Here is a 27,248-nt window from a genome sequence, read left to right on the forward strand (position 1 = left end):
AAGTGCTGAAGTAGGGCCAGGGAGGGAAGTGCTGAGGGGTACCAAGGAGGAGAGCCTCAGCTAAGTGCTGGTACCGGTGACTATCAAGGTGGGATGTGGCGCCATCAAGCCTAGGGCTCTGGCACAGGAGTATTTATGGATGGAATGTTGGCGGTAGCATGGTCCCAGGCCCCAGAAGGCCTTGTGGACGATGCAGAGGGTCTTTGAATTTGATCCTTGCAGCCACCTGGAACCAGTGGAGATATTTTAGGGCTGGAGAGATGTATTCCCTGAGCTTGATGCCAAGGATAAGTCTTGCAACCCAGTTTTGGATTAGCTGGAGGGGACAAAGGGAGCCAAGAGGGAGATTGAGAAACACTGTTGCAGTAGTGCAGCCTGGAGAGGACCAGAATTCTGGAGACATTGAGCTTCTGGGGGAAGGTAAGAAAAGTAGAATGCTTCTGAGGAGGTGGAGCTGGAAGTGAGACTTCTTGTTAAGGGCCATGATGTGAGGGGTGAAGGAGAGGGCAGAATTGAAGATGTCTCTGAGGTTTTTTGCCTTACAAGATGGTGGGGGTAGAGGGCACAAAGATGGTGGTCAGAGGCTAGGAAGAGAAGAGGACACTGGTGTCCCGATGAGGAGGATGTCCATCTTACTGGCATTTAGACAGAGATCATTCGATGCCCACCATGCCTGAATAGCAGACAGTCGGGAATGAGAGAGGAGGAAGAGTGGGAAGTAGAGGGAAGTTTGAAGGAAAGCTGTGTCATCGGCATAACACTGGAAATGAGAGAACAAGTAGATCAGGTGAGCAAGTGGAGCGAGATAGATATTTAAGAGACATGGCGATAGGATGGAGCCCTGGGAGTCGCTACTGGTTGAGAGGGTGGTAGAGGAGGACAATGGGTGGCTGGGAAGAGTGGTTAGTGAGGAAGGAGATCAGCCAAGCCAGTGCCCGCCCAGTGATGCCGAGGGTGACAGTTGATTTAGGAGGATGGATTGGTTGACCGTATCAAAGGCAGAGGAGAATGAGAACAGCAGGAGGTGTTGGAGTCGAGATGTGCGAGCATGCAGATTCCGTGCCTCTGGATGCCCGGAATCCAGATTGATGATCATGAAGGCAACCAACAAGATCAGTGTGGAGGGTTAGTTTGGGGGAGGACCAACTTTTCCAAGCGTTTACCCCGGAAGGGCGTAGTAGAGATAGGGTGATGGTTAGCCGGGCAGGAGTGGTCAGCCGGCCTCTTTTTATTTTTTTTTTTATTTTTTTTTAGGAGAAAGTGCACAACGGAGTGCTTGAGAGATGGAGGGAAAGAGCCAGTGATGAAGAGTGGCTACAGAAGTCAGCGAGAGAGGAAATGTCCTTGATGGTTCTGGAGGAGCAAGGGAGCCCGTTTGGAGGAGGCCTTCATTGAGCGCACTACTGTTATGCTCACCTGGGCTCTGCGGGGACGTTGGGGCACGGTTGGAGCCCTCCCTGGATTTGGCTTCCCTGGATTTGGCTTCCGTGGATCTTGCTTTACCCCCCGCTGCAGTGGATTGGTCTGGCCAGGTTGCTGGCAATGCCCTTACGGGGGGAAAGTAAGAGGCAGTAAGAATGCTGTGACTGAATTGCGACCCCCCTCGAACACATCGTGCCAGAATGAGATGCGCATGCATTTTCCCATAGGCTCTCGCCCGTTATTTTGCACAGATGAGCTCTCCGTCCTGCTTCTCTTCAGCAGGGGCACTATAGACAGACCAAGTTGCTTCACTGGTCCGTATGCGTAATGGCGCATACCGGCTGCGGACAATCCTCGTGGGAGGTGAGTGTTGATAACAATGATTGTTGTCTGTATGCTTCTGTAAAGTCTTTCCCAATGATTATTGTCCGTATTCTTAATAATGTCTTTCTTTTCCCCAATAGGTGTTGAAGATGGCTCCGCTGAGTCGCGTTGCTGACAGTGTACCCACGCGGTGTCAGAAAGGAATGGGGTAGAACCCACTAGAAGGTGAGTAGGGTTTCTAAATGAAACGCAAGGCTTCCGTGTTGCCAAGCATTAAATGTTTATTTGGTTTCTAACCTTGTGCTGTCTTTATTTCTTGCAGGGACGGCCTGGCGTCGGAAGATGGAGAACGGCTATCCGGGAAGCTGTTCGCGCTGCGAGATGGAAGAACCGCGAGGAAGAAGACTTCTGCGTGAATGAAGACTCTGACAGGTGAGGAAGAGGCGCCCAACAGAAGATGGATTTGAGGAGACCGGTAAGGTGCGCGCTGAAGATACTGGCGTGAAGCTTGTAGTACTTTAAGCGGTGGTATGGCTGGCTTCAGGTAAGGTGCGCTGCAGATACGGGATCGAGATTGGATGCGCCCCGGGTGATGGTATAGCTGGATCCAGGTAAGGTGCGCGTTGAAGATGTACAGCTGGAATCGGGTAGGTGCGCGCAGAAGATGTGAAACTGGAATCAGAAGAGGCACAGCTGAAGACAGGCAAGAGCTTCAGACGGCGGTAAGCATTACGCTGCATACAGCAGATTAACGCAAAGCCTCAACATGCGGGTGGGGCCGGCTTAAATAGTCTGGCCCTAGCCACTCCCCTTTAGCTCCGCCTTGTGGCCCCACCTCACAACTCCCATAGATGATTGCACATGCCTTCAAATGCTTTCTGATGGCCACGCCCGGCCTGGATACATGTGCCTTGGACCCCAAGTGTGCAGAGCACACTTTCTCATGTGCCTGGCGCCAAAGGCGTCAGAAAAGGGTCCATTTGGACCCTTTAGAAGGAGGAAATAAGGGCCCTTGGTTAGTGGCCATGACAACTACTTTAGAGATTTCTTCCGGTACTATGGGCAGGATGGAGAAGAATGAAGGGGTCCAAGGGAGGTAGGGGAGCAGACGTGGGAGAGGATGAGAGGTTGGAGGAGAGTGAGGACAGGATGTCCTGAGTTTTGGATGGGAAGTGGGAGACCAAGGCAGTACAGAGAGCCTAGGAAGGAAGGAGATAGGTGGAGACGGCAAGTGAATGGCAAATTCCTTGCAGATTTTTATAAGTTTGGCTGTGTTAGTGGCACCAGAGATGCTGGCTTGGATGTGGACCCGCTTCTTGGAGCGGATAGAGAAGCAATATTGCTGTTGGAGCAGGTGGAAAGCCAGTTTGTCGGAGGATAAGCCCATGGTCTGCAACTTCCATTCAGCAACTCTTGCACTTGGTTTCAGAGATGCTAGATCAGAGTAATCGATTTCATGAATAATTTCACCCTTAAAGCAACTGATGGCGAGTCCTAAGTGGAGCAATTTGTAGGTTCATTAGATTTTTCTTAGTATTGAGGCTGCAAGTAATGTATTTCTTTAATATTGAGGCTGCCCAATATATGGGATGATGAAAGAAGTTTGGAATCCAAAAAGTTGCGCCAAATTTAATGTTAATTTTTGTAATTTTCATAAGTAAAGATCAATGTGTTTCCTTTCTCAACACTTGTTTCCCCACTTTCATTCAGTGGTTCATCAGGAGGTTGTAACAAAACTGGATTGGAAAACAAAGAATTTCTAAAAATCAATTTTGATTTTTCTAACTAATGTAGTTTTCTGCATATTGTTTGGTATAACATAATAAGACACAATTCATCATTGTTGCAGTTACTCGCATTGTAAAATGTTCCTCTTGGAGTATATATCCTTTGATTTTTGGATGCTCAAAACAATTTGGGGATAAGGCAGTCATAAATCTGCTGACCATTCCCTGAAATGAAAGGAATTACCTGCAAGTTAAAATGCACAGTTTGCAAATCTATATCAACAAGATGTGGATGCTGTTAAGTAATATTAAAGCTTTCTGCAAGGCTTTTAGTTTGAACATACTTCTTTTCGCGGAGAAGATTCCCTGGATACAGTTGTCCTTGTGGTATTCGGCCCACAAAGGAGCTAAAATGGCAGCGTTTTAAAGGTGCGTGATGACGTGATCGCGCTTGATTAATGCGACCGCGTCATCATGCTGGTTTTAATCTTGCCAGGGGAAATTGGATTTCCATGTTTAATGTACACGGGCACAATCATTATTTCACACGCTCGATCATTTCGGAATTCTGCAAAACATTTTTTTAGCTTGTGATCCTACACTATGTAAGTGGAGATTCAAAAGTCTAATTGATTTTGGACTATGTAAGTTGCGCTTAATCGGGTGGATATTATACTGACTTATGGCAATTACATGATCAATTCACTTGTTCAAATTGGTATGTGAGCAAAAAATGATTTGTGTGAAAGGCAAGTTATTAACAAATTATCAAGTGGAGGTTAGCTTAGTATTTCTTGCCTGCACTGTTATAATTCTATTAGTTATGATTTATTTTGCTGATGCATGAGGCAGATTGTAATTGAACTATCACATTGTTGATGTAAGAATGGTAAGAGTAAGTACTGTTTTTCACAGGAAGTGACTCATCTATGTGTTTAAGTTCAGGCCTGAATGACAAAAGTCCATTACATTAATCCAGTATGCTTCTCTACAACTGGGAAGTTTTTCTCTATTTCCAACTCAGTCATACCTCTTGGTGGCAGGTTTTAGGCGGATGTCATGGGTATTGGAGATGGCAAAGCACAGGGTTAGCAAGGACTGAGTCAGAGGAAAAGTCAGGAGCAGGGGTCGGGGGGATAATGTTGGAGGCAAAAGCAGCAACTGACACTTGCTTCATCGGTTGAATGATGGCACAGGAGGATGGCCATGCCAAGGTGCCCCAGATGGGAGGAAAGGGGATGTCAGAGAGAGGGCATCAAGAGTGTGGCCGGCAGAGTGAGTCAGGCCGGAAGGAAAGAATAGTGAGAGGGAGGGAGACGCAGAGGAACTGGAACAGAGAGGTGGATGATTGAAGAGTCGAGGTGGATGTTGAAGTCACCAAGGAGGAGTTTGGAATAAGAGGTTGAAAGGGATGAGGCAAGGACAGCCCATTCAGGGAAAAAGAGGGAGATGGGGCAGGAGTTCTATAGATAGCGACGAGGGTGAGAGAGAGAAGGCAAGACCCCAAGCCTACAGACAAGTCATTCAAAAGAGGAGTAAGATTGAGTAGGAATTATGAAAGAAGGGACCCACTCAGGGAAAATCATTCCAGGCCTGTTGGGGTCTGTGTTTGGAGAGGATTTTGGAGCTTCAACAAGGAGTGTGTCAAGAGCAGTGACGTAACTGGCATTGAACCACATCTCCGTAAGAGCGAGGACATCAAGGTGAAAGACTTAGAGAAGGAGACCGATGTCATAGGAGTATTAGACAGCACAGCGGGCATTCGGAGTAGCTATGTCAAGCTGGTTACCATCTTTGAAGTTTTTCCAAGGGGGTGAACAGGGGTGTGGTACTCCCATCGATGGTGGTGTAGAAGTGAGGGGAGAGGAAGCCAGGGTGGCGGGAGGAGGGAGGAGTTTTATGAGAGAAGGCAGGCGCTGGTTGAAACAGAGAAGAGTTGGTTGAGAAACTTGGGCCATGATTGATAGTGCCATTGTGATGGACATTAATGATACACCTAAAGGATGAGCAGTATGCAAGGAGTACTTCCACCTGGTGCCACCATTAATGGGTGAGGAGGAAAAAGGAGAGAGACTGGAGACCAGATGGGGGTGAGGTCCATAGGCAGGAGAAGGACAGTGAGGAGGACGTCCGTAATAGTCTGTCTGGAAGTGGCATTTTAGATTTCGTGAGAGAGGAAGGATAAGTGAAAGCATAGCATAGCAGTTGGAATAGATAGGAGAGATGGAGAGTGCCTTGGGGTGTGAGGGGGTGAGAGAGATACACAGGGGAGCTACACAGTGCACGGGAATACACCAAGTGGCCTAGCAGCAGGGCAGACACAGGGGGAGGTGTGCACAGGAAGGCAAACCACACTGCACTGAATAAAAAGCACACATAGATTCGAATTTGCCAAAAAGCACAAGAAGCAGCATGAAATGCAGTGATTTGAAAAGCAAATCTAGGTTCGAATTTGGAAAAAAACACTTTAAACTGCACAGAGGGGGCACGGCTCTATAACAAATGTGCATTGCCATAATTACCAAAGAATACACCAAGACGTTTTTCTGTTAAAATCCCATAAAGGAAGAGGCAAAAACAATTGTTATAAACTCTAGTTAAGTAAGGAAATTGTGAATAAGTTCAGTCACAATGGAGGATGAGAGTGGGAGCTCAGGGATCACAAGCAGAGCAATGAACCAAACTGTCGCAACACCACCTCCATATTTGCCTATGCCTGGAAATTCTAGCATGAAATGGGAACTATGGAGGGGATTGTTCAAAGCATGCGTAAATGCTTGTTCAGAAGGGATTTTAGAACCAACCCTGAGGGTGGATGCTGAGGGGGCCAACCTAATATGGTGAACAGACAAAACACCGAAATCTAGCCAAACCCAGTCAAGGTAGGGTAGCAGAATGGCCAGGCCAACACTCAGGAGTGGTGCAGGGCTGAAAAGAGCACTCCAGTAATTCCAGTTAAGCAAATAATTATACAAATATACAATTAGTTATTAGGCCTTTTTGTACAATCTAAACATATGAGAACGTATTGTTACTAAACTAATATCAAACGCACATATTCATTAACTATTGGGCCCATGGGGTTCAGAGTAAGGCCTTCTTGAGATTGGGACAGAGGAGGATGGCTTCAACGGGACTATGCTGGTGTCGATACTAGTCGGCTGCAACGGTTGTCCACTGGCCTTCAGCGATCTGCTTCGTCTCCCACCTCTGATTGTTTTAAGGAATTATCAGTCTCCCCATAAGTGTGAGGAAAAAAGGAAGTGAAGTAAAACTGAGTATTTACTTGCCTCCAAAAGCTCAGATCAGCAGTCAACAATAGCAAAAAGGAAGGGTGTCTCATAGCAGTCTATGGAAGGACAGCAGCAAAAAGAAAACCTTTCCTTACAGTGCTCAATATGGTGAGGACTTTAGAGCATACAAGAAACTATCAATATTAACTGCTATTGGAGTTTAAGAAATTAGGATAATGAAGCGTCTGTTATCTGGTCACGAGGAAGAAGATAAAGACTTGTACACTGTGTAGATGGGAAGGCTGGTGGAGAGATTTGCAGAGAACACTAATGTGATGGTTGGAGCGTTTACATTTTGTATTCATGAGTTCTGAGAGGTCCGCCTGCGAAATGTGAATTTGAGTAAATAACACTAAATCCAGTATTAAGGGACCAAGTACTCATGAATGTCTGCAACAAGAGGATTAAAGAGTGGTTGTGGTTAGGAGCAAATTCATACTTGGTTAACATTTACATACCAAGCAGCTTGGAGACATTTGAAGCAAGCATGAAGGCACTTGAAGGAGAAAAAGATGATGACATGTATGCAATTGGATCAATCGGAAGTGCTGGGACTATAGGAAGGAGAATGGTATAAGGAATAAATGTACATTAGTCTGGGACTATTAGAAGTTCAGATGTGGGAACCCTGATAATTTTGCGAACGCTAAACAATGTCCAGCCATGGGCCAAGAGTGTTTTACATCAAGTGTCATTTTTCACGAAAGTCCCTAGTAAGGAGCAAGAGCAGAATTAACTTTGATCCAGCATTTCAACCAGGAGACTGACAAGGAAGCATTGTGAGTAATGTCCTTTTCATTATACACCAAAGCTCTAAGCTGCCCCCATTTCTAAGATTCATTTCTATAAAGGAAAATATATCAAAAAGGGTGCTAGTCCAAAATCAAGAAATTCCTCCATCCCGAAACCTGACCTAACCTAGTCTGTCGCTACCAGAAGCAATCCAACGTAACATGCACTAGCACCAATTCTGCCCCCCTATCTCCCACCCTGTTGTGAGTTTCTCCTAGGAGCTGCCTGCCCTCGGTGTACAGTCTATATTTGAAATTATTTTTCTGTCTATTTCTCTATTACATAGCTACAGCAAGTTTCACCCTGCCATGGAAAAGTTTAACTCCTGGAAAATCTGGCCATTTCCCAGCATAATCTCCATACTGAATCTGTTGGTTGTCTCCATGACCACCATTCTGGTTTCAGAGCAACCAGACGCTCAGAAACTGCTCTCCTTAACTCTGTGAAGATTTGCTCTCCAATTTTGACTCTAACCTGCCTTCTGTCCTCATTCTCCTTGATCTATCCTATGCTTTTGATACGGTCAACCACGCCATCCTGCTCAATCGTCTCTGTGACAACCTGGCCATCTCTGGTCAGGCCCTAGCCTGGTTGACCTCCTTTCTAACAGATCGACCCTCCCAGGTCCAACTTGGGTCTTTCCTCCATCCTATATCTCTCTACTTGTGGTGTTCCGCATGGGCCTTACCTCTCTTCGTGGCTCTTTAGTCACTACCTGGCTCCTCTGGCATAACACTGCATCTCTACCTTCTGCTCTAACTTTCAGGTTATGCGGATGACACCGAGCGCTCCTTCAGGCTCCCTTTAGCCTCTTATGCTCCTTCTCTCATACCGGACTGTCGTGCCGCAATACAGTAATGGTGTGCCTCCAATGATCTCTGCCTTAATGCCAGTAAGACTGAGATCGTCCTCATTGGGACACCTGCTCCTGCCTTCCCACTCTCTCTCTGGCCGCCCACCCTGGGCCCTCTACCTGCACCTTCCTGTGAGGCTAAGAATTTTGGTGTCATCTTCAACTCTACCCTCTCCTTCTCGCCTCACATCTCTGATGTCTTTAAGAAGTCTCACTATCAGCTGCACCTCCTCAGAGGTATTCTTCCTGTTCACACTTTCCCCCAGAAGCTTACTGTCTCAAAAGCCCTGGTCCTCTCCAGGCTGGACTAATGCAACATCCCCTTTCTAAATCTGCCTGCCTCTACTCTTCCCCCGTCACAACTAATCCAGAACAGGACTGAGAGACTTGTCCTTGGCCTCAAGCCCAGGGATCGTATATCTCCAGTCCTGAACTCTCTCCACTGGCTCCCTGTGGCTGCAAGGATCAAGTTCAAGACCCTCTGCATCATCCACAAGACGTTCTGGGGCCGGGGACCCCACTACATCCAACTTTCCCTTCCTAAGCATCTTCCTGCTTGAGCCCTCCACTCATCCACCTCCGTCTCTGAGGGTCAGATGCTTCTCTATGCAGAGAATGGGGGTAGATCTCTGTCCTCGGATGGGGCCGCCCTCTGGAATAGCCTCCCAGCCTCTCTCAAGCTTGAACAGAACCATCTTTGCTTCCGGAAGCAACTCAAGACCTTCCGTCTTCTCTCTTCCCCTCCCATGCTGATGACCTGTCTGTTCCAGGCACCTGGCTTATCTGGCCACCCTCTGAACTTGGGAGCAGGACTCTGCCTGTCCAGTTGCACCTCACACTGCCCTTGGCCCTCCTAGCACTTGTGGTCTGCATTTTTAACCCTACAGTCCACTCTCTGCACTTATTAGCCACCCGCTGGCTCCACCCTCTGATTACTGGCACTTACCCACCTGTTAGCTGCACTTTGTTACCTGCACATCTCCCTCTCCCCTCCCTTTACATTTCTCCACTCCCCTTAAACCCCTCTTGGACTCCTCCCACCCCCGCGCTTGCGTCCTCAATGGCACAAAGCCTAGTAAGATTGTTATTTTGTCCTCCCTTGTTTCCCCCCTCCTTCTCTTGTCGCGCCTAGAAACACTTGTGTACAGACGCATTATAAATGCCATATCATATCATACTATGGGCTCACATAACAGGTACTTCCAAAGTACCCTCTGTTTAGTCATTAGTGAAATTATACAATTAACTTATTTGTACTTATTAACTGGTGCATTTTCTTAAGGCTCTCTTCCTGTTAACTAAGTTCTTGTTAACTACTTACAAAGTTCAAGTGGTGGTTTAGATGTATAAAATTCTATTGGTTTTGTGCTGTGTTACGAATGCTGCTCCTTCACGCAGGTGCAGAGAGAAGATCCTGAGCCACGGTCTGGTCTCTGCCTGGACGTGATGCGTTCTCTCTAAATATACGTGCCTGCACGGTTCCTTGACGATGCATTTACAAAAAATGGATCTCCTCTTCAAGGGTGATGCCATCGAGCCGAGTAATTCATGAGTCTGACGATATCTGTGCACTTCCAAGCACCTTACTTATCCACCTGGATATTTCCAGCGACAATCTCTCCGAGCGATCTCGCGTGCACAGATACCACTGCTTTCGCGGCTGGTGCACACCACACAACCAAACCTCTCCTTGCACTGAAAGTTAACTATTAACAATTTATGAAATTCAAATCACGAATTGCAGTAATCAAAATGCTGCGCTCTCAGCGGTTTCTTCGTGTGCTTTCTTTAAATTGATGGCAGTCTGATACTTGGTCTTGACGTCTACTTCCAAAAATAGGCCTATCAGGAGAGCACAAGATCTGAGATGAAAGGCAGTTTAGAACACTCGGCGCATTCCAACCTTCTCCAAGATTTCACATCAGACACTTATGGCATGCCTCCATTTTGGCTAGGGCAAAAAACACATTCCTCCATCCTGCCTTCTGGTAGTACCTGAATACTGAAGAAACTAATTAAGAAAAAGCGACCACACTTTTTTGTGCCAACTTACTACATCTATTCCGCAGAAGACTATAGCACCTTCCTGACCTATGAACCACTGCTAGATCCCTGCAAACCCTGACACAAGCTCACTGCAATGAGCCACCTTTCAGGAAGTCGTTCCTTTATCGAAAAAAGGGAGGTACATGAGCACTTAAACATGAAAGATGCATCCCTTTCATATTTCCATGTTCTGAGTCGTCAAATATTCCTACGGTTCTACATTTCCAGTCCAAAGAACTACCTTTTGGAATAGCATCAGCACCATGTGTGTGTTCATGAACGTTTTTGCAGTAATGGCAGCACACCTATGCAAAGAACATTCCAGTCTATCCCTGTCTAGACGATTGGCTCATAAAAGTCGCAAGACACTGCAGTCATGCCTAGAGAATACATGAAAGGCGGTAAACCTATTTCATACACTAGGGTTCACCCGGTGATCCTGAAGATTTGGAAGTGGGAGCATTGTACCCCCTATTTTTTTTAATTCAGGTTTAAAATTGTATTTGTAGTTTAAAATGAAATTCGAATTTCAATCAGTATTTTATAAGCAGGGAAAAATGTTTTAACTGAAAAATTGAAATATTTTTGCAATAATTATTTCTTTGCGTCTAGTTATTCATGCACATTAAAAGATACAGGTTTACTTCTTCCAATTAGGCAGTAATAATAACAGTTAATTCCTGTGGTACTACGTGCACTACTGGCCCAAACACAGCTGTGTGGGTTGAAGCAGCGGCACAAGGTGCTATGTCTGTTTCCATTTTTTGTTGGGAGTATTTTTACTATCTATTTTTATTTTTGGGGAGTATTTGCCTATTTTTAGGCAGTAAAAGTGGCCAATACACCCCTTATCTGTGGGGCTGGGTTCACCGTCAACAAGACAATCAAGTCTAGTCCACTCTCTGAAAAAACAGTTCCTACGTGTGATAATAGGCTCTGAACAAGCAGAAGATGCCAGCCATTCTAGCACAGATTCCCAAGGATATCAATACAGAAAGTAATGAAATTGCTAGGCCTGATGGCATCCTGCATATACATTCTCCCACATGCATTTCTAAACATGCGTCCACTAGAGAAGTGGCTTTATAGCCAGTGGTCTCAGACAGATGACGTTGGGATGATGTTGTGTACATAACAATGGTGGTCATAGGTGCTCTGCAATAGTGAACAAGACATGACCTCTTAAAGGGAACTGCCAATACAGATAACACTGACTAAGGAAGAATCACTGCTAGGATGAGAAGCACATTGCCTAGAATTAATAGTTCAGGGAGCAGGGTCGCAAAAGGAAAATTGGAGCCACTTAAACGTAATGGAACTGTTAGCCACCAGGATGGCATTACTATCTTTCCAGACAAGATTAACCAACAGAGTACTAGTCAATACCGTCAACACCATTGCAGTGTCCTACAAAAATAAGCAGGAAAGGAGCACTCTCTACAGTTCTATCCCTTCTGCACAGAACATATGGTGGTGGTGCATCAAGAAAGGAATTTATATCCTTGCATATGTTCCCAGGAGATCAACTGCCTAGCGGACAGCCTAAGCAGAATGTTGAAATAAAATCACAAGTGGGAATCGAACACAAAGGCACTGAAACATATTTTTGAAAATGGGGTTACCCCACAGTGGACCTTTTCACAGCAGCACAGAGTGCGATGTACCACACCTTTGCATCCTGGTACCCACAGAAAGGATCACTAGGGAAGGCACTATGGAAGACCTGGTCAGAGTCATTTACCTCAAATTTTCCCACAACTCTTCTCCTACACAAGGTGGTACACAAACTGTTACACACACAGATCACTCTGCTACTTATTGCACTAATGTGGCCATGAGAATTGTGGCGGCCACTCAACCACCAATGAGGTTTCAGAACAAACGGAACTTGCTAACATAAAACATGGGCAACTAATGACATTTTATGAATTTAGCAGCTTGGCTCCTGAAATCATAGTTTGGCTACTTGAAATGCCCAGATAGATATATGGAAATTTAAGGTGGTCAAGTAAACTACACACAAGACATTGCTACTCCAACAACTGGAAGTGTTCTTTTTCATTTGGTTTAAAACAAACCAGATGGTCCCCATCAACTGCACACTCAGAGTGTCAGGAACCATCTTCACAATCCATCGAAGCTGTTGAACCCCACGATCCCCTTTAGGGCGTACCACACAGCCCTACAGATCAGGGGTGAACCAGACACTTTTACTCCCTCAAAGTAGGCAAATACTCCCAAAAACAAAATGGAGTAAAAATACTTGCACCAAAAAAATAGGAACGTGACACATAGTTTGTTCCCCAGCTTTTATCCACACAGCGCCATGTACCAGTAGATGCCCTTAGCACCAGAGGAGGAAACTATTATTTCTGCCTGATCAGACAAAGCAAATGTGTATTTTAATGTACATGCATAACTAAGGGAAAAGAAAACTGGCTCTAGGTTGGAACCTGCCTTGCTGATCTCTGGTGATATGTTTTCCTGGTTCCTGATGTAGCGGCAAGATCACAGGTTAGGATTGAGGTGCAGCCCACACCTTGTTTGGTTGGTAGGAAAAGAAAGGGAAACCTGGATACCTTGTCTTATTTTTATATATTGAATAATATATTGCCCACACAATTTTGTGTTTGAAGTGCCGTCTTTGTAGCATGATTGATTTATTTTCTTTGAATCATCAATACTTTTAGTGGGTACAAGTGAACAGGGGTTCTAGTTGCCCCCTGTGGTCAGCCGACACGTGTTTCGACCCGTAGGTCCTTTTCAAGGCTATGTGGTACTGTCCTGCACACCCTGTGGGGCCCTGGATTCAATTGGTCCTGCGTATGCAGTGGCTCTGTTGGGCCCTTTTTTTACGGCGAGTGCTTCCTAGTCCGTGTTCGGTAGGTGTACATGCATAACTAGGTGCAAAGAAATAATTATTAAAAAAAAAAATCTATTTTTCAGCTACATGTTTGTATCCGCTTATAAAACGCTCCCATTGGAAAGTGGCCTCTCATTTTTACTCCTTAAATTTTTTTTTATTCAACTTTAAAAAATGGGGAGTAAAATACTCCAACTGCCAAATCCTATCTGAAGCACTGGTACAACACCCACGTGCGATTAAACTTATAAATGTGGGTCACCCGAAATGGGATGTAGGTAAAATAATAAAAACAGGCTCCTCTTGACGTCTGACCTCAATCTGCAGACTTGGGAAGGGAGAAAAGAGAAGAATTACTTCTCTATACTAGCCAGAACAAATCCCTCTGTGCTCGTACCTATTTTCTCTAGACTCCTAACATACCCGTTTCTCCTCTCCCAATGCTGAGAGGAAGAAATTCAGTTTGCACCAAGACGAATGGCTACCATAGGAATCCAGCTCTCCTGTTAGTATACTTAGAAACTCTTCTTGAAGCTTGAATATTTTGATATTAGGTGTAACTTAAATAAGATTCTAAGTTCTAAACTTCTATCCTGGAACTATTTACATTGTTTATCTCCTACGGTCCACTTTTGAAAAATATGCTTTCTCCTCATTGTCAATTTTAATTGCTACCTGGTTTCTGCTGTTGGGTATGTTGTATTCCATAATGGCACCTAGGATATCTAGTCATTGGCTTACTGAACTTTGCAAACACATTTCTTGTTAAATGTGTTGCATACTACTCGCACGTCATATAGACGCTACTCACCAAGTCAAGTTCTTTGTAGGCACACATGTGCTGTGCGTAATCATCCATGCCTCGAACTCTGTTCAAAATATTTTGATTAATTGTATCAGTACAATGGTACTCTGTGCGCCGAAAAAATGTGCAAGTAAAATTCTTTGCACGCCCATACCACCTGGACAACCCTTGCTGTAGCTCTTGAGCGGCGGCACATTCATTGATACGATAAGAGACGCGCCCACGCTTAGTCTCAAGCTGTTAACTCTTTTAAATTCAGACACATTACCGTTTGAGCTCGAGAGCGCCACCTGCCATACTTTCTGTTTTCAAACAAATTACTCTTATTCATGCAGCTTGCCTCACTAACTCGCTCATACTAGAACAGTCATCTGAGGCAGTTATAAGTTCTTGCTCAGTTATTTCATAAACGGTTCTGTTATGTGGACGTTCCAGAAGACCTATTTCCTACATGACTAGATACACCGATATTTTAGATTCTAATATTAAATATTGAGAAATATTTACAGCTATATGTAGAGGCGCCATGTTTATGTACAATTCTGCCCAAAATTAGTTTAATCCGCTTTCCACTTCAATGAATGCTGTGTTCCCACTGTAAATGTGCAGTTGTTCTAACAAACAATCTCCTAAGTCAATGGGCCTCATTACGAGTTCGGCTGTAACCGTGTAACCCTAATGGTGCTACCGGCTGGTTGCCGCCGACTCGTAACATTTTACTGGCTCCTGACTTCTCGTGCCACCTGGAGATTACAGGTCCGGTGGTGCGGGAAGTCGGGCATCAGTAAAATGTAAGTCCCCATTCCCATAGAGTCCTAGAGGACCTATGGAAGTGGGGACTCGGAAGCGTTGGCACCGTTAACGGTGCCAGCGCTTCTGTGAACGGTCTGCCTACCATGGCAGTTGCGTCCGGCAGGGTCAGACCTGTCGGGCTCAGCGGCCACAGCAGCCAGACACGTAGTTTGCCGGTCTGGAAACAAGGGTGCCGGTGAGCTTACTGGTACCCTTGTTTCCAGACCGACAAACTTATGAGGCCCAATGTCTTCTTAAATCTTGATTTTAAGGCCTATATAGTCAGCGCCCCCCATAAATGGGTCTTGCTGATCGAAAGCTTCTGGTGAAAAGTATTTGTAGAACCTTGTGGAGAGCTCCATTTCAAGCTGCCTCATGACCTCGCCCTCCATTTTGGCTTAGGCTCCCCTAGGCTTGGGAGCCCTGCATTTATTTGTCAAGGAAAATAATTACATGGCTCCAACCTACGATTGCATCAGTAATTCAAATCCTACTCAAAAAAAGGGATTGCCACACTGTAACAGTACCCTCCATCCCCCACAGCAAGGCCCTTGAATGGCTACCTTCGATGAAATTTATGTACTAAGCTTGGTGCATGGACATCTACGGTTGACTCCCAAGACATCTCCTCTGGACCATAAACCTTGCAATCCACTAAATATTGTAACCTGTTTTTCTGAGTATCCAAAATTGCCCTGCCTTCGTACTCTTCGGAATCTTCTGCGACTACGGCTGTGGTGCAGTACCTAATCATTTCCTTAGCACATCATATGACATTTATAATGCCCCTGTACACAATTGTTTCTAGGTGCGACATGGTTTCACTAGGCTGCTATGAAATGTCGGATACATTTTCATTTCGTTGGGACGTTTTAACCAAATTGCAAGTGGGTTAATTATCATTTCAATCTGAGATGGTCCAACAAATTTTGAGGATAAACCTTTTCCCTCCCTTTAACCTAAGATATATTGTTGATAACCACACCTTTTCATCCACTATGTATGCTGGTGCTTGCCTCTGTGAACAACATTTCATTTTTAACTTGCATCTTTTTAGGGCGAACACTGCTTTTTGTAGGTTTTCTTTCATCACGCTTGGTCTATCTCCTACCTTGGTGCAATGACTTCCTCCTTCTGTCTCAGTCCATAGAAAGCGAGAATGATACCCCTGGTTGCAAAAGAATGGTGACAAATTTATTGAATTCATATAATAAAATTTGGTATTCCAAACAATATCCACCCAACTATCTTCTTTTCTCAAAAAACATTGTAAATATTTTTCCATCTCCTGATTAACCCATTCCGCTGGCCATTAGTCTGTGGAAGGTATGCCGAAGATGACCTAATTTCCATTAGCATTTCCCTACAAAATGTTGTAGTGATTCAGTAATGATTCCCCCCCAAAACCTCAACCTGAGACGTTCCTCATCTGGCCTGGGAGGGCAGATGCTTCTTGATCCCGACCCTGGGGGCAGTGTTCTGCAGGTGGATCACATGGGGGAGGAAACAGGTCATGAGCAAAGGGACACTCCCCTGTTTAACTTTCCCCGTAGCCCTAATCTTTTGATGGCTTCTTGCAAAATAGAAAGTTAGAAAACCTAAATGTGTTGCTAGGGACTTCAATTCCCATAATTCCCTCAGTACTGCGACGAATAAGAGGGATGCAGAGGATCACCACTGTGGGCGTGATCTCCTAATTGTAAATGACCTTCACCTGAAGGGGACTGGTAGGCTTAAAAAGCCCCCTCAGGTGAAGGCATTAGAGAAGGAGAGAGGGAGGAATCTGAGCAGTGGAAGAAGCAACGCAGGATGAGATTGCAGCTCAGAGGGAAGTTTGTGAAAGAAGAAGCTGCGACCACGGAAATGCCAGAAGCCATGGCGGGGCCTGAGTTAGTCTTGGTCTATGACGCTCCCTGTTACAAAGGTTGTGCAATGGGAAGTGTGAAGAGGAGACGCTTGCCTGAAAGAATTTCATTGGGCAGAGTTTGCGAAGCGGGAAGTGGCAGTAGCGGGGGAAGTGTTCTCTCTTTGGAGGTTACAGATGGCAGGGTTGCAGATGGCCCTCTTTGGAGCAAAGTAGGCTCCAATCTCCAGTGGCATGAACAGAGTAGGACCAGAGGAAGCGGTCTATCCAGCGATGAGGCCACAATTAACGAAGACCTGCGAACACCTAGCAGAAATGGAGCAACTTTCCCAGGGAGTCCTCAGCTTGTAATTGACTCTGGGGTGCTCCGCTTCTGTCCGCGGGATCACGGCAGGTTGCTTCACTCGCGATTGAGTGAAAGCAACAGTAGCAGTAATGTTGAATACCGAACTGTACGAGACCAGGAAAAGAGGTACTTCTTAAAATGAGGTGACTGTAAATAAGCACATGTGTGGAAATCCTTAGAACCCCATGGGAAAGCTATCAACAGTTTGAAAGCTAACAAGCAATACCCAAGCCAAGAATATTACCAACCAGCAATACGAGTATAACAAACAGTACTCGAGACAAGAGGGGAGGATTTAGCGGATTAATGATTGTGAGACTTACTGCTTATGTGCTATGACATACAGACCGTCCGGTGCTAGAAACCTACATTGTCAAAGCCAAATTAGGGAAAAATTGAGACTAGCTGCTGGTCATTACTTGATTGATGGTACAGAGGGGAAATCAAGGTGGCAAACGGGCTGCCCTTCTGGTGAAGGTTATCCAGAGGGAGAGGAGCATAATTGCCTAGAAGTATTAAAGAGCACGAATGTGGTTCCATGTTTTCCCTGTATCGGTCTAAAGTTTGGTGTTAAACCTAATGAAGTTGTTGTTTTCTAACACTGAAGCACTTTTCTTTTCTTGTTTTTGCAGTAGTAGACTGTTAGTCGAGCATGCCCGTAGGGCAAGAGGTTGTTGCCTTAAAGAGCCTGGCAAAGGAAGGAGCCAGATAGTTGATGGAAGTGCTGAACTGTGGTTAATGCAACCATTCATGTTGACTCATAATATTTGAGGAAGAATTGTGCAAACTTGTTGATGAAAAACTACAGTTCATCCTGACAGAAGCATTTGTTGTTTCTACCGGTCTCTGCAGAAATGATCGAATACAAAAATACCCAATGAGAAATGACTGAATTATTTTGGTCAAATTCATTAGGGATTTCTGTTTGTTTTCATTGAAAATAGATGGGGGTGGGACACGTCGATAGGTTAAGGTAGGGGGAAGAGGCAGAGGTAGTACGGGGGTCTCCCCATTATTATTTTTTAAATGTGATAAGAAATGTCATTTCTCAGTAGGTGTTTTTTTTTTTTTTTTTTTTTTACACCCCCCTGTTTATTTCACGGTAATCCCTTCTACCAAGGTGAAACTTATTCTAGGAAGAGTGGGATTAGTTTATTTCTTTCCGAGCCAGACCATTGTAAACATTACCTTGACAGCAACAATTATTGTTGCTTTCTTGGAGAAGACAAACCTAAGACAGTTCTTATTCCAGGAGGAGTGGGAACTCCTGTTTCCTTGAGATAGTATAATGAAGCAACTAATCTTTGTGTGATTGACTATCAAACTTTAAGAACTGTATTGGAATAAGGATTTCCTTGTTTCCTTTGAACTGCTGAGAACAACCCTTTTTCCGATCTAGGCAAGGGAAAATCACCCAGGTTATAAGAAGAGACATTGATCCTATTGTGAAACAGATCATATGTTATACATTGCTTTTTGTTTTATTTGCTGTACAAGTGTGAGGGCCAGATGTCCTTGCTTTAGTTTATTTTAGCCAGGGAAATCCTCATCAGGATTTTAATAAATTGGCTAAAGTTGAAACCTCTTTACAAAGTTATCCGCCTCATGTTTCTGACCTATTGCAACATGCTCCAAGACACAAAGTGAGTACATCAATCTGAAACTATTTGAACACGTAGTCCATGTAACTGTACACTACCTGTAAAAAACTTTGCTAAACTAGCCGCTCTAACTGCTCCCTTCATGGGTATAACATTTCTTGGCTTAGTCAAATGATCCATATCCACCAATATAGTAGTACATCCTTGTTCGGCGGGTAACTCTATTCTATAATCAAGAGAAACGGTATACCATGGTCTAGGTGGTATTGGAAAGGGGATGTCAAAATCATGCTTTTGTTTCCCCCCGATCGATCGCAGCACATGCGCATACATTGCATGTCTTTACAAAATGTAACAAATCATTCCTCATGTCACTCAACCAAAAATATCTACTTACTAGTTCAAGGGTTTTGCAATATCCCATATGTCCCACCAAGAAACATTCATGGCTCTCGTAATCCCTCTTCTCTGAGTACTTCTGTCAGCAAGTATAATCTGGAATCTTCCAGAGGGACCCCATTCTCTATCTGTCAAGTTGGATCTTAACTGTCCCAAACTAACATTTTGTCTAAAGTCTCACTCTCTTGATAGCCCAACACTTCCTTCTCCATCACTGATGCACAGTATTTTTCAGGTAAATAGGGTACAGCTTCCTCCTTGTCCTTGACACTACCTGGAAATTATCGGGAGTGACTATCTGCTTTCTCATTTTGGCGACCTGGTTTGAAGGTTATAACCTAGTCAAACCTGGAGAAAAATAATAACCAGCCTTAACTGTCTAAGGGTCAGGGTCTTTGCATATTTTAAAAATTATAGATTTCAATGGTCAGTCAAAACCGTTACCGTATGCCTCGCTCCCAGGAGTTAATGCGTCCATTCCTGGAAAGCATCCTTTATCGCCAAAAGCTCCCGATCAGTGAAGGTGTAATTATATTCTGCAGTGGACAACCTCTTGGGGAAGTATGCAACCGGATGCAGTTGCCCAGTTTGTTTGTCTCTGAGAAAGTACAGCTCCCATTGGTACATTGAATCAGCTTCCACGAAAAAAGGTTGGATGACCTCAGGATGTAACAGAATTGTGCCTGAAATAAAGCTCTCCATTAGTTGAAATGCTTCTTCTGTGTCCTTGGTCCAACTGAACCTCACCACTTTCTTAAGCAGCATTGGAGTCCCCTTCGAAGAAAAGTATTGAATGAATTTTCTGTTAAAGTTGTCAAACCCCAATACACTCTGCACTCCTTTCACACTGCTGGGGGAGGGCCAATCTTGAACTGCCTGCACCTTCTGTTCATCCAGCTTGCAACCATTCCAAATTTCAAACCCCAGGAAAGCCATCAAATCAGTGTGACATCGTCTCTTCAAGTTTTGCAAAAGAAATATTACTTAAAGCTTCTGTAGGAAAAGTCTTGTGTGTTCCTGGTGTTGAATTAAGTCCTTTGAAAAAAAAAATATAATCAATGTACACAATTTGCACAGTCACAAAAACATGAAGGTATTCTCGAAGTACTTCATTGATGAAAAATTGGAATGTGGCCGCTGATTTGCGTCACCCGAATGGCATGACTAGATACTCAAACAGACCTAACTTTGTACAAAAAGCAGTTTTCCACCCAATCTCCTTCTTGAACCCTAATCAGTTGATAAATTCATAAATCTAACTTAGTAAAAATAGTTGCCCCTTTTATTTGCTCCATCTTCACTGGTATTAATGGAATTGGATAATGATTCTTGATGGTATTTCTATTTAAGGCTCTACAAGCAATACAATTCCGTGGGGACCCATTTTTTAGGCACAACAAATAGTGGGGATGCTGCTGGAGATTAGATATCAGGTACAGCCTTTATCCAAATTCTTTCAAATATTCCTTTAGCTATTCGTTCTCCCTGGGGACATACATTCTGGTGCAAAGTCTAGCGACCCCCTACCTCTAAATCAGTCATACAATCATTCAGGATTGTTATACATCACTATCCAGGAAAATCTAGTTACTTTGGCTGCCAGTTCCAACTCTTAAGCATCATGTTGGAGGGTACCAGTTGTTAAAGCATTCATGGAAGGTGTGAAACTCCTTTGCCAGCAGGATTGGAGCTTCAAAGACTGATGGGAGCACTTTGTAAACCTATGCACAAAGCTTCCCTAAGAGATCTTGCTTATATGGTGGATTACAAATGGATGCAACATCTATTAGAAGTGTAAGCCAACTGCAAGCACAATCTCTTACGGAACCATTCATAGCCATTAAGGTAGTATTAAGAACACCCCCAGTTTTCACAATAATATATATTCAAATCCCAATCTGTTTAACTTTCTTGTTTCTTTTCCAAACGTCAGAGTAGGGGAGAAAGAGCATTACACGCACTAGATGTGCACAGAGCAGTGATCTACCTTAACAAGACGAAACAATTAAAGACCAGCCATTTCTTATTTTCATTCCCAACAGGCTGAAAGGGGGATTCCTTTACTGGGGCCACTATTTCAAGATGGATTGTCAAATGCTTGCTAGCATATAAAACACTAGCATGCATTCCCAGAGCTCACGCCACACAGGACAGGGCAACCTTAGCCTTCGCTGTTACTGTACCTCTCGAAGAGATTTGTAAAGCTGCAACATCGAGCTCAGTAGATATACTTACACAGCACTATTATGTGGACACACAGGCAACAGCGGAATCACAGGTGTGAAACGGGTCATTCTTAAATATTTTCTTCTGTTCCTGCCTCTCACTCGAAATGCGTAGCCAATATCAAACAATGAGCACTTTGTACCTACAAATAGTTACAAAACTCTTAAGAAAATACATTTGGCCGTCCATGTTCATTTATGCCACCTGTACTGCTCAGGTGTTCAAACGAGTGCCGGATGAGAAACTGTCCAGATCACAAATTATTTTCATTGATGGGAATTTTGATATACAAAGTATGTTTGTATTGCAAGAAAAAGGCTTATTTTTTTTAAATATATATAATACAGTATGCCTGTTGAGCACGAGTCGTACGTTTTTACTCTTTCATAAAATCCTTTTACTCCTAACTTCCCAAAATAGGGAGTAAAATACACTTTCCTAGATTTCTAATTTAGAGTCCTGAATTCACCATCTGTTCACTCTTACCACAGGTGTCTTGCTCTGTTTTATGGCAACTTGCATTCCATTAAGGCTTAGAGGATGCTGATGGAACAGGTGAAACCTGTGACAATTGCCTGTGAGCATCGCTGTGCTCTAACAATTTGTGCAATGCTTAATGACTGCCTCCTGCTCCTCATCGCTGAAAATAACAGATGTTCTTACACAATTTAATGGTATTCCATTTATCAACCTCAGGAGGATGAAGTGGCAGTTTGATCCTGCTGTTGAATTCGAACTTGCGAAAAGGAGGCTGGCCGTTTTTTGAGGTAGAACTTAAATTATGAGTGATCTACCAGCCCTATGGTAAACATAAGCCTGCATCCTGGTGTAGCTGTGGACAGGCTTTAAAGTGTCTGAAACATTTCAGAAGCCCTAAAAAATAACAAAATATGGAACATGCTAAAGTAGTCTTAACCTCATCACTCCTGTTCATGGTTGCCTACCGTCAAATTTCCTGCATACATGGATAGTGCTGTAAACACCCAGGTTTTATGGCACTATGAATTTGATAACTGTATTTAAAGAATTTGGGCAGTTGGCAATGTGCCTATAATCTGCCATACTGTTGTTCTAGTAGGTTCTTGGCCTTAATGCGTCAGCTTATGTAGAAATCTGAGATTACTACTAAAGTTTCACCTTTTGAGATTTTGATCACTATCGCAAACAGTCTGGTTACAGATGCTACCTCAGTTGACACCCATTGTTGTTTTTATGTCCAGATATTTGAGTAGTTGTCATGGGCAAACCACTAAATGGCAGGATAAAGCAGAGCATATAGCTATATATAATTGACCGTGTACTGCAAAACTAGGTGGTGATAATTGTTTTATTTTTTCTTGGATATGTGTGTAGAACTATTTGAAAGAAATGATTTTTAAATATAGACCCATTCTTCCAACTGAAATAAGATGTCTCTCCTCTTCTTGTCTCTTCTCATCTTCCTGTTCTACCTCTTTACTCAGGCTGAAATAAAGTCCAAAAAGGCAGCAGAGGCATTACGGCGGGCCGTAGACAAGTATAACCTGGTGCGAAATGATTTCGAACTGAAGATGCAGGATTCGGCTCAGGTAAAAAATGACTGGTCCCGACCAAAAACTAATTTCAAAGGCTTTGCTGGCCCCACTGAACCTTGTGAGCATCCAGTTTGAAACCGTCATACACTGCTGCTACTCTCAATCCCTTAAGTGTAAAGAGGATTGGGAGAAAATATTAAATGGGATACTCTTTAGCTCGTCAGAGACTGCAAATGAATGGGCAGTTTCACTTCAGTCATGACGCCAGTGATGCACCCCAACCCAACTCTTGCTAAGATGGATCTGAGGAGTCATCTCAAATTGTCTGAAGGCTGGCAACTTTAATCTCTGGCCAAGGCAGCATTGTTTGAAAGGTTTCTAGTTATCCTTGAAAGTTGAAATATCCTTATTCATGTCTGTGTTTCTGCTTCTCAAAATGATTTGTACCCAGCTCTTTTATTGAAAGCTTAAATGCTTGCTAACTTCCCCTATCGAACCCTAATTTGTTACTTTAAATACTGTCTTTGCAGCAGTCTTTTAAGTTCAACAGAAACCTTCACTCCTTCAGTATTTCACTTCACTACAGCAAGTCTTTCACACATCCTGCACTGTTTAATTGTGTTATTTGTTTTTATGTTGTGTTATTTTGTTGTCCACCGGTTCGTAGAAAAACTGCCTTGAAAGACAGTTTTATTATTGACTATTGAAAAATATTCACTTCCCTTGGCTTAGAGCTTTTTCCTTTAGAGGTTTCTTTTTCATAGTCCAGAAATGAGAAACTTTACTTTCAACCCTCACCTCTGTGTACACTGCAGAGGGAGAAGACTCGTAACCGAGTGCAGTGTCTGCTTGCTCTGTGATATGATGCTTCGCTACAATCAGGTTTTCTTCGATTTTGCTATCACACTTTGTGCATGCACTGATCAAGCATGCAGAGCATGCACACATGGTGCAGAGTTAATGCTTGTCTCAGAAGCACAGCATTAAGAGTGCTTCTCCCAGAAGGCTAAGAGACTCCTCAATATGCCCTAACCTCCCTACTGCGTTTGTGTTTACATGGATTTGTATTGGTGGGGGGAAAACTTCACCACCACCACTCTCCACTCAGGGTACATAAGCCAAGCCTTCAAGCACAGACTGCAGCCCCCACTAAACCCCACTACGCTTGGCACACTGGATCTTTTTCATAAAGGGCAATCCAGGGTTTAGGCCCAATGCAGTTGGAGAAAACCAAGAAGAGCCATGCTCCTTTGACTCAGATGCATCAAACGCAGTTTAGAACGCCCGGCAACGTTCCAAATAATATGACTCCCTGAAGATATCCAATCAGCTTTTAAGTCCCCATCTCCCACTACACACCATCTTGAGTTGGGAGTGACCTAGTGTAGGCACTCAAGTTAACAACTTCTGGACACAGTTCCTGAGCTTACTCACCAGACAAAAATATTGTTGCACATAAAGTTACTTCTCTTCGCAATCACAGCACATTAGGACCTTTGAATACCTGACAGATTGGGGTGATTGTCGGGGCTATTTGCAACCCTAGAGGAAGGTCTTTGGGGTGGGGAGTGGAGTACAAGAGCAATTAGTTAAGTGAGCTCGTACCCACCATGAAACAAAATTCAATGCAATAAACATTCTTTCTGTACCAAGTGCCACACCCAACCCAACCAACGCATTTTCATCTCGACACGCTGGCCACTCAGCCATGCAAGTACTTGGATCACCTCAGTTTTACAGTTCTCTTCATCCACTGCACTCAACTATTCTTCAATCAAGACCCAATGCATAACCCAATAAGCCTGCCAGTTCACTGAAATCCAAACAGGCCCCACTGGTGTCTGTGCATCTCAATCATGATTTGCAGCATTTACTCCTGTTTGTTCATTGAAGTGCACAAAAGCCTCTGCAAAAGCACCCCACTTCAATTGATCACCATTTTATCCTGCACACTTAAGATTGCTAATTAATTTAAATTCTGGCATGTTGCAGTCCTTGGTGAAATGCCATTGACCTCCTCTTTAGAACCTACAGTTCTAAAGACCAATTTGACCGGTGACATTAGTCATTCAGGAATCCAAATGTGTGCACTCTGTACGAGTTGAGGTAGAGGAGATGTGAAAAACAGTCACATTTCTATAGGAAGTAAACAGAGTGGAAGAGGAAGTATTATTGAGATCTTTCATGGTGGGGTTCAGTAGTGAGTTGCTTCTTGAAAGTAGCTGCAAATGTCCATCTTTCTCCCAGAAATTGATTATTTTGTAATAGCTGAAGTTCACCTCCTGCCGTATTCTTTTCTTCCCCGCTGTCAGAGGTTCCAGGAGCTGGAGGATGTGCACCTGAGACACATGAAGGTCCTGATCAGCTGTTACTCACATTCAATTGAGGACACACATGTGCAAATTGGACAGGTTAGTGCAGTACCAACCCCCTTGTGATACCAGCATTTGTGTCTGGCACTTTACTGCTCATTTACTCCAAACACAGTGGGCAGCCTCCTAACAGATCTTGGAGTAGTTCTAAAGAATTGTGCACTACTGTGCCCCTGTGTGAGACTCCATGCCACAGTACATCCACATAAGGATGCCCCTCCAGTGCCCCCCCTCATTCCCATGTGCAAGACTGTGCCTTGTTGCAAGACACTTTGTGCCACTCTGCATGTACTTGTAAGATTCTGGCTGCTCGGGGCCATCAGGATAGGAGGCTCTGGTTTCCCCCCTTTGTTTGAGACTGCAAATACCACCACCCCCCCCCCCGCTTTGCCCTCTTCTATACTACCAAGTGTGGGATAATTGTGCACCTTCCAAATTTGTGGGACTGCTCCTCCATCAAACTCTGCACATCCATGGTGCAAAACTATGCTACATCACACAACTTTGCCATCATATCTTTCCTTTGGTGCTAGTCTCTGCTCTCCTCCAGCCTCCATTTTTACATAGAGGATACACTGGTTTTTCATATTCTCCCTTTTTTACACTCACTAGGTGCACGAGGAGTTCAAACAGAACATGGAGAATATCTGTATCGATAATCTGCTAAAAAAGTTTGCAGAGAACAAAGGAACAGGCAGAGAAAAACCAGGTGAGTACCCATTGTTTTGCAGAATTTGTGGGCCAGTGACAAGGTCCTCTGAGTTAATATCTGCTAGGGCAGATCCTAAGAAGTTAATTTGTGGGCACTTATAGTGCATGGCATTTTTGACTCGCGCTACACAGTACTAGTTTCTGGCACATAGCTCTGCCAACGAACCTCAGCGCTGATGTCTACTCATATTATTGCTGAACGAAGATATCGCGCATATCTTTCAGTAAAGCGTACCTCCAGGCCAAAGTCCACATGCCCTCCATATAAATCGCTGGAAGGTCACCTCCCACTTGACCACCTGAACCCTCTTTACTAGAGGTATGAGATCTTGTACAGCTTTTAATTCCATGCTGATTTTCTTGTGGGTGATGCACAAAGACTCATTTCCCACACACAGCTGCGAACACAACTCTTTTAATCGAGCAAAAGGCCACACAGAAAACCTAAGGAACATGCTTGCCAAATGGTTTGAACTATACCCTCTAGAAACACCCCCAGAGCCAAGCTGTATGCCCTCATACCCTTATAGCATCTATTTCAATCCTGTTGAACCTTCTACTTGCCTCTTGAAAGGGAAAAACCATCAATAACTGGTTTAATCTATTTACTCTTAAAACTAAAGCCCCACAAGTAAAATGTGATGGAATAAAACCTGGGACCACCTGCGTCAAAATGGCTTGTACAGGATTCCATACACCTATCTTTATTAGCAAATGCTTCTAATCTGGCAGTGTCCTAGAGGTTATCAATATTCACAGGGACCTGTGTAATTAGACGGTTTCATTTCTCCCCATGACACATCTGTATAAGTTGGATGTTGCTACTTCAGCCCCATTGAGGTTTGGGGCGGTCTAAATGTGGTCCTCCAGGTCCTTGATGCCTGCCGTATGCAACCACTTATAAAAAAACTCAAGCCAGGGTTTAAATAGGAAACTTTTAGCTTTGTTGTAACATGGATGGATGCTTAGGCTTTACTCTCATCAGGGGAACTGGGCTGACTAACGTGTGAGTAAATAAGGTATGGTTTATTTTTTCAATTTAAAAATGGCCTTTGGCACTTACTCACTGAGGTTTGTGGTGATGGTGGCTGGATCATAGGGGCCATGCAAGGCTGCAAAGGGTGAGAGGTGCTCCACTTTTGGGGCTGCTCTCAACAAACGCAGACTTGTTCCAGTGAATACAGCCTGTTTTTGGAGCAGCCAAATTGGCTGTGTGCCCTGCTTTGTGTGTTAAAAGCAGTTCTGTTTACTCCTTCAGCCTGCTAGCCTGGTTACTTATCAAGAGTGGGTGAGGTTAT

The 27,248-nt window shown here is 44.0% G+C and overlaps 1 protein-coding gene across 4 annotated transcripts in view; it reads left to right on the forward strand.

The window, feature by feature from the left end:
* Window positions 1-27,248, forward strand: part of FCHO1 (FCH and mu domain containing endocytic adaptor 1) — a 1,111,213-nt gene that overhangs the window by 582,003 nt on the left and 501,962 nt on the right. For all 4 annotated transcript variants that reach the window (XM_069648666.1, XM_069648689.1, XM_069648674.1 and 1 more), the window contains exons 8-10: window positions 22,817-22,921; window positions 25,180-25,278; window positions 25,852-25,948. In XM_069648666.1, coding sequence (XP_069504767.1) covers window positions 22,817-22,921; window positions 25,180-25,278; window positions 25,852-25,948 — 301 coding nt within the window. The remainder of the gene's footprint in view (window positions 1-22,816; window positions 22,922-25,179; window positions 25,279-25,851; window positions 25,949-27,248) is intronic.

The sequence above is a fragment of the Ambystoma mexicanum genome, chromosome 1p (genome assembly GCF_040938575.1).
Source record: "Ambystoma mexicanum isolate Mex_15411 chromosome 1p, UKY_AmexF1_1, whole genome shotgun sequence".
Classification (NCBI taxonomy): Eukaryota; Metazoa; Chordata; class Amphibia; order Caudata; family Ambystomatidae; genus Ambystoma; species Ambystoma mexicanum.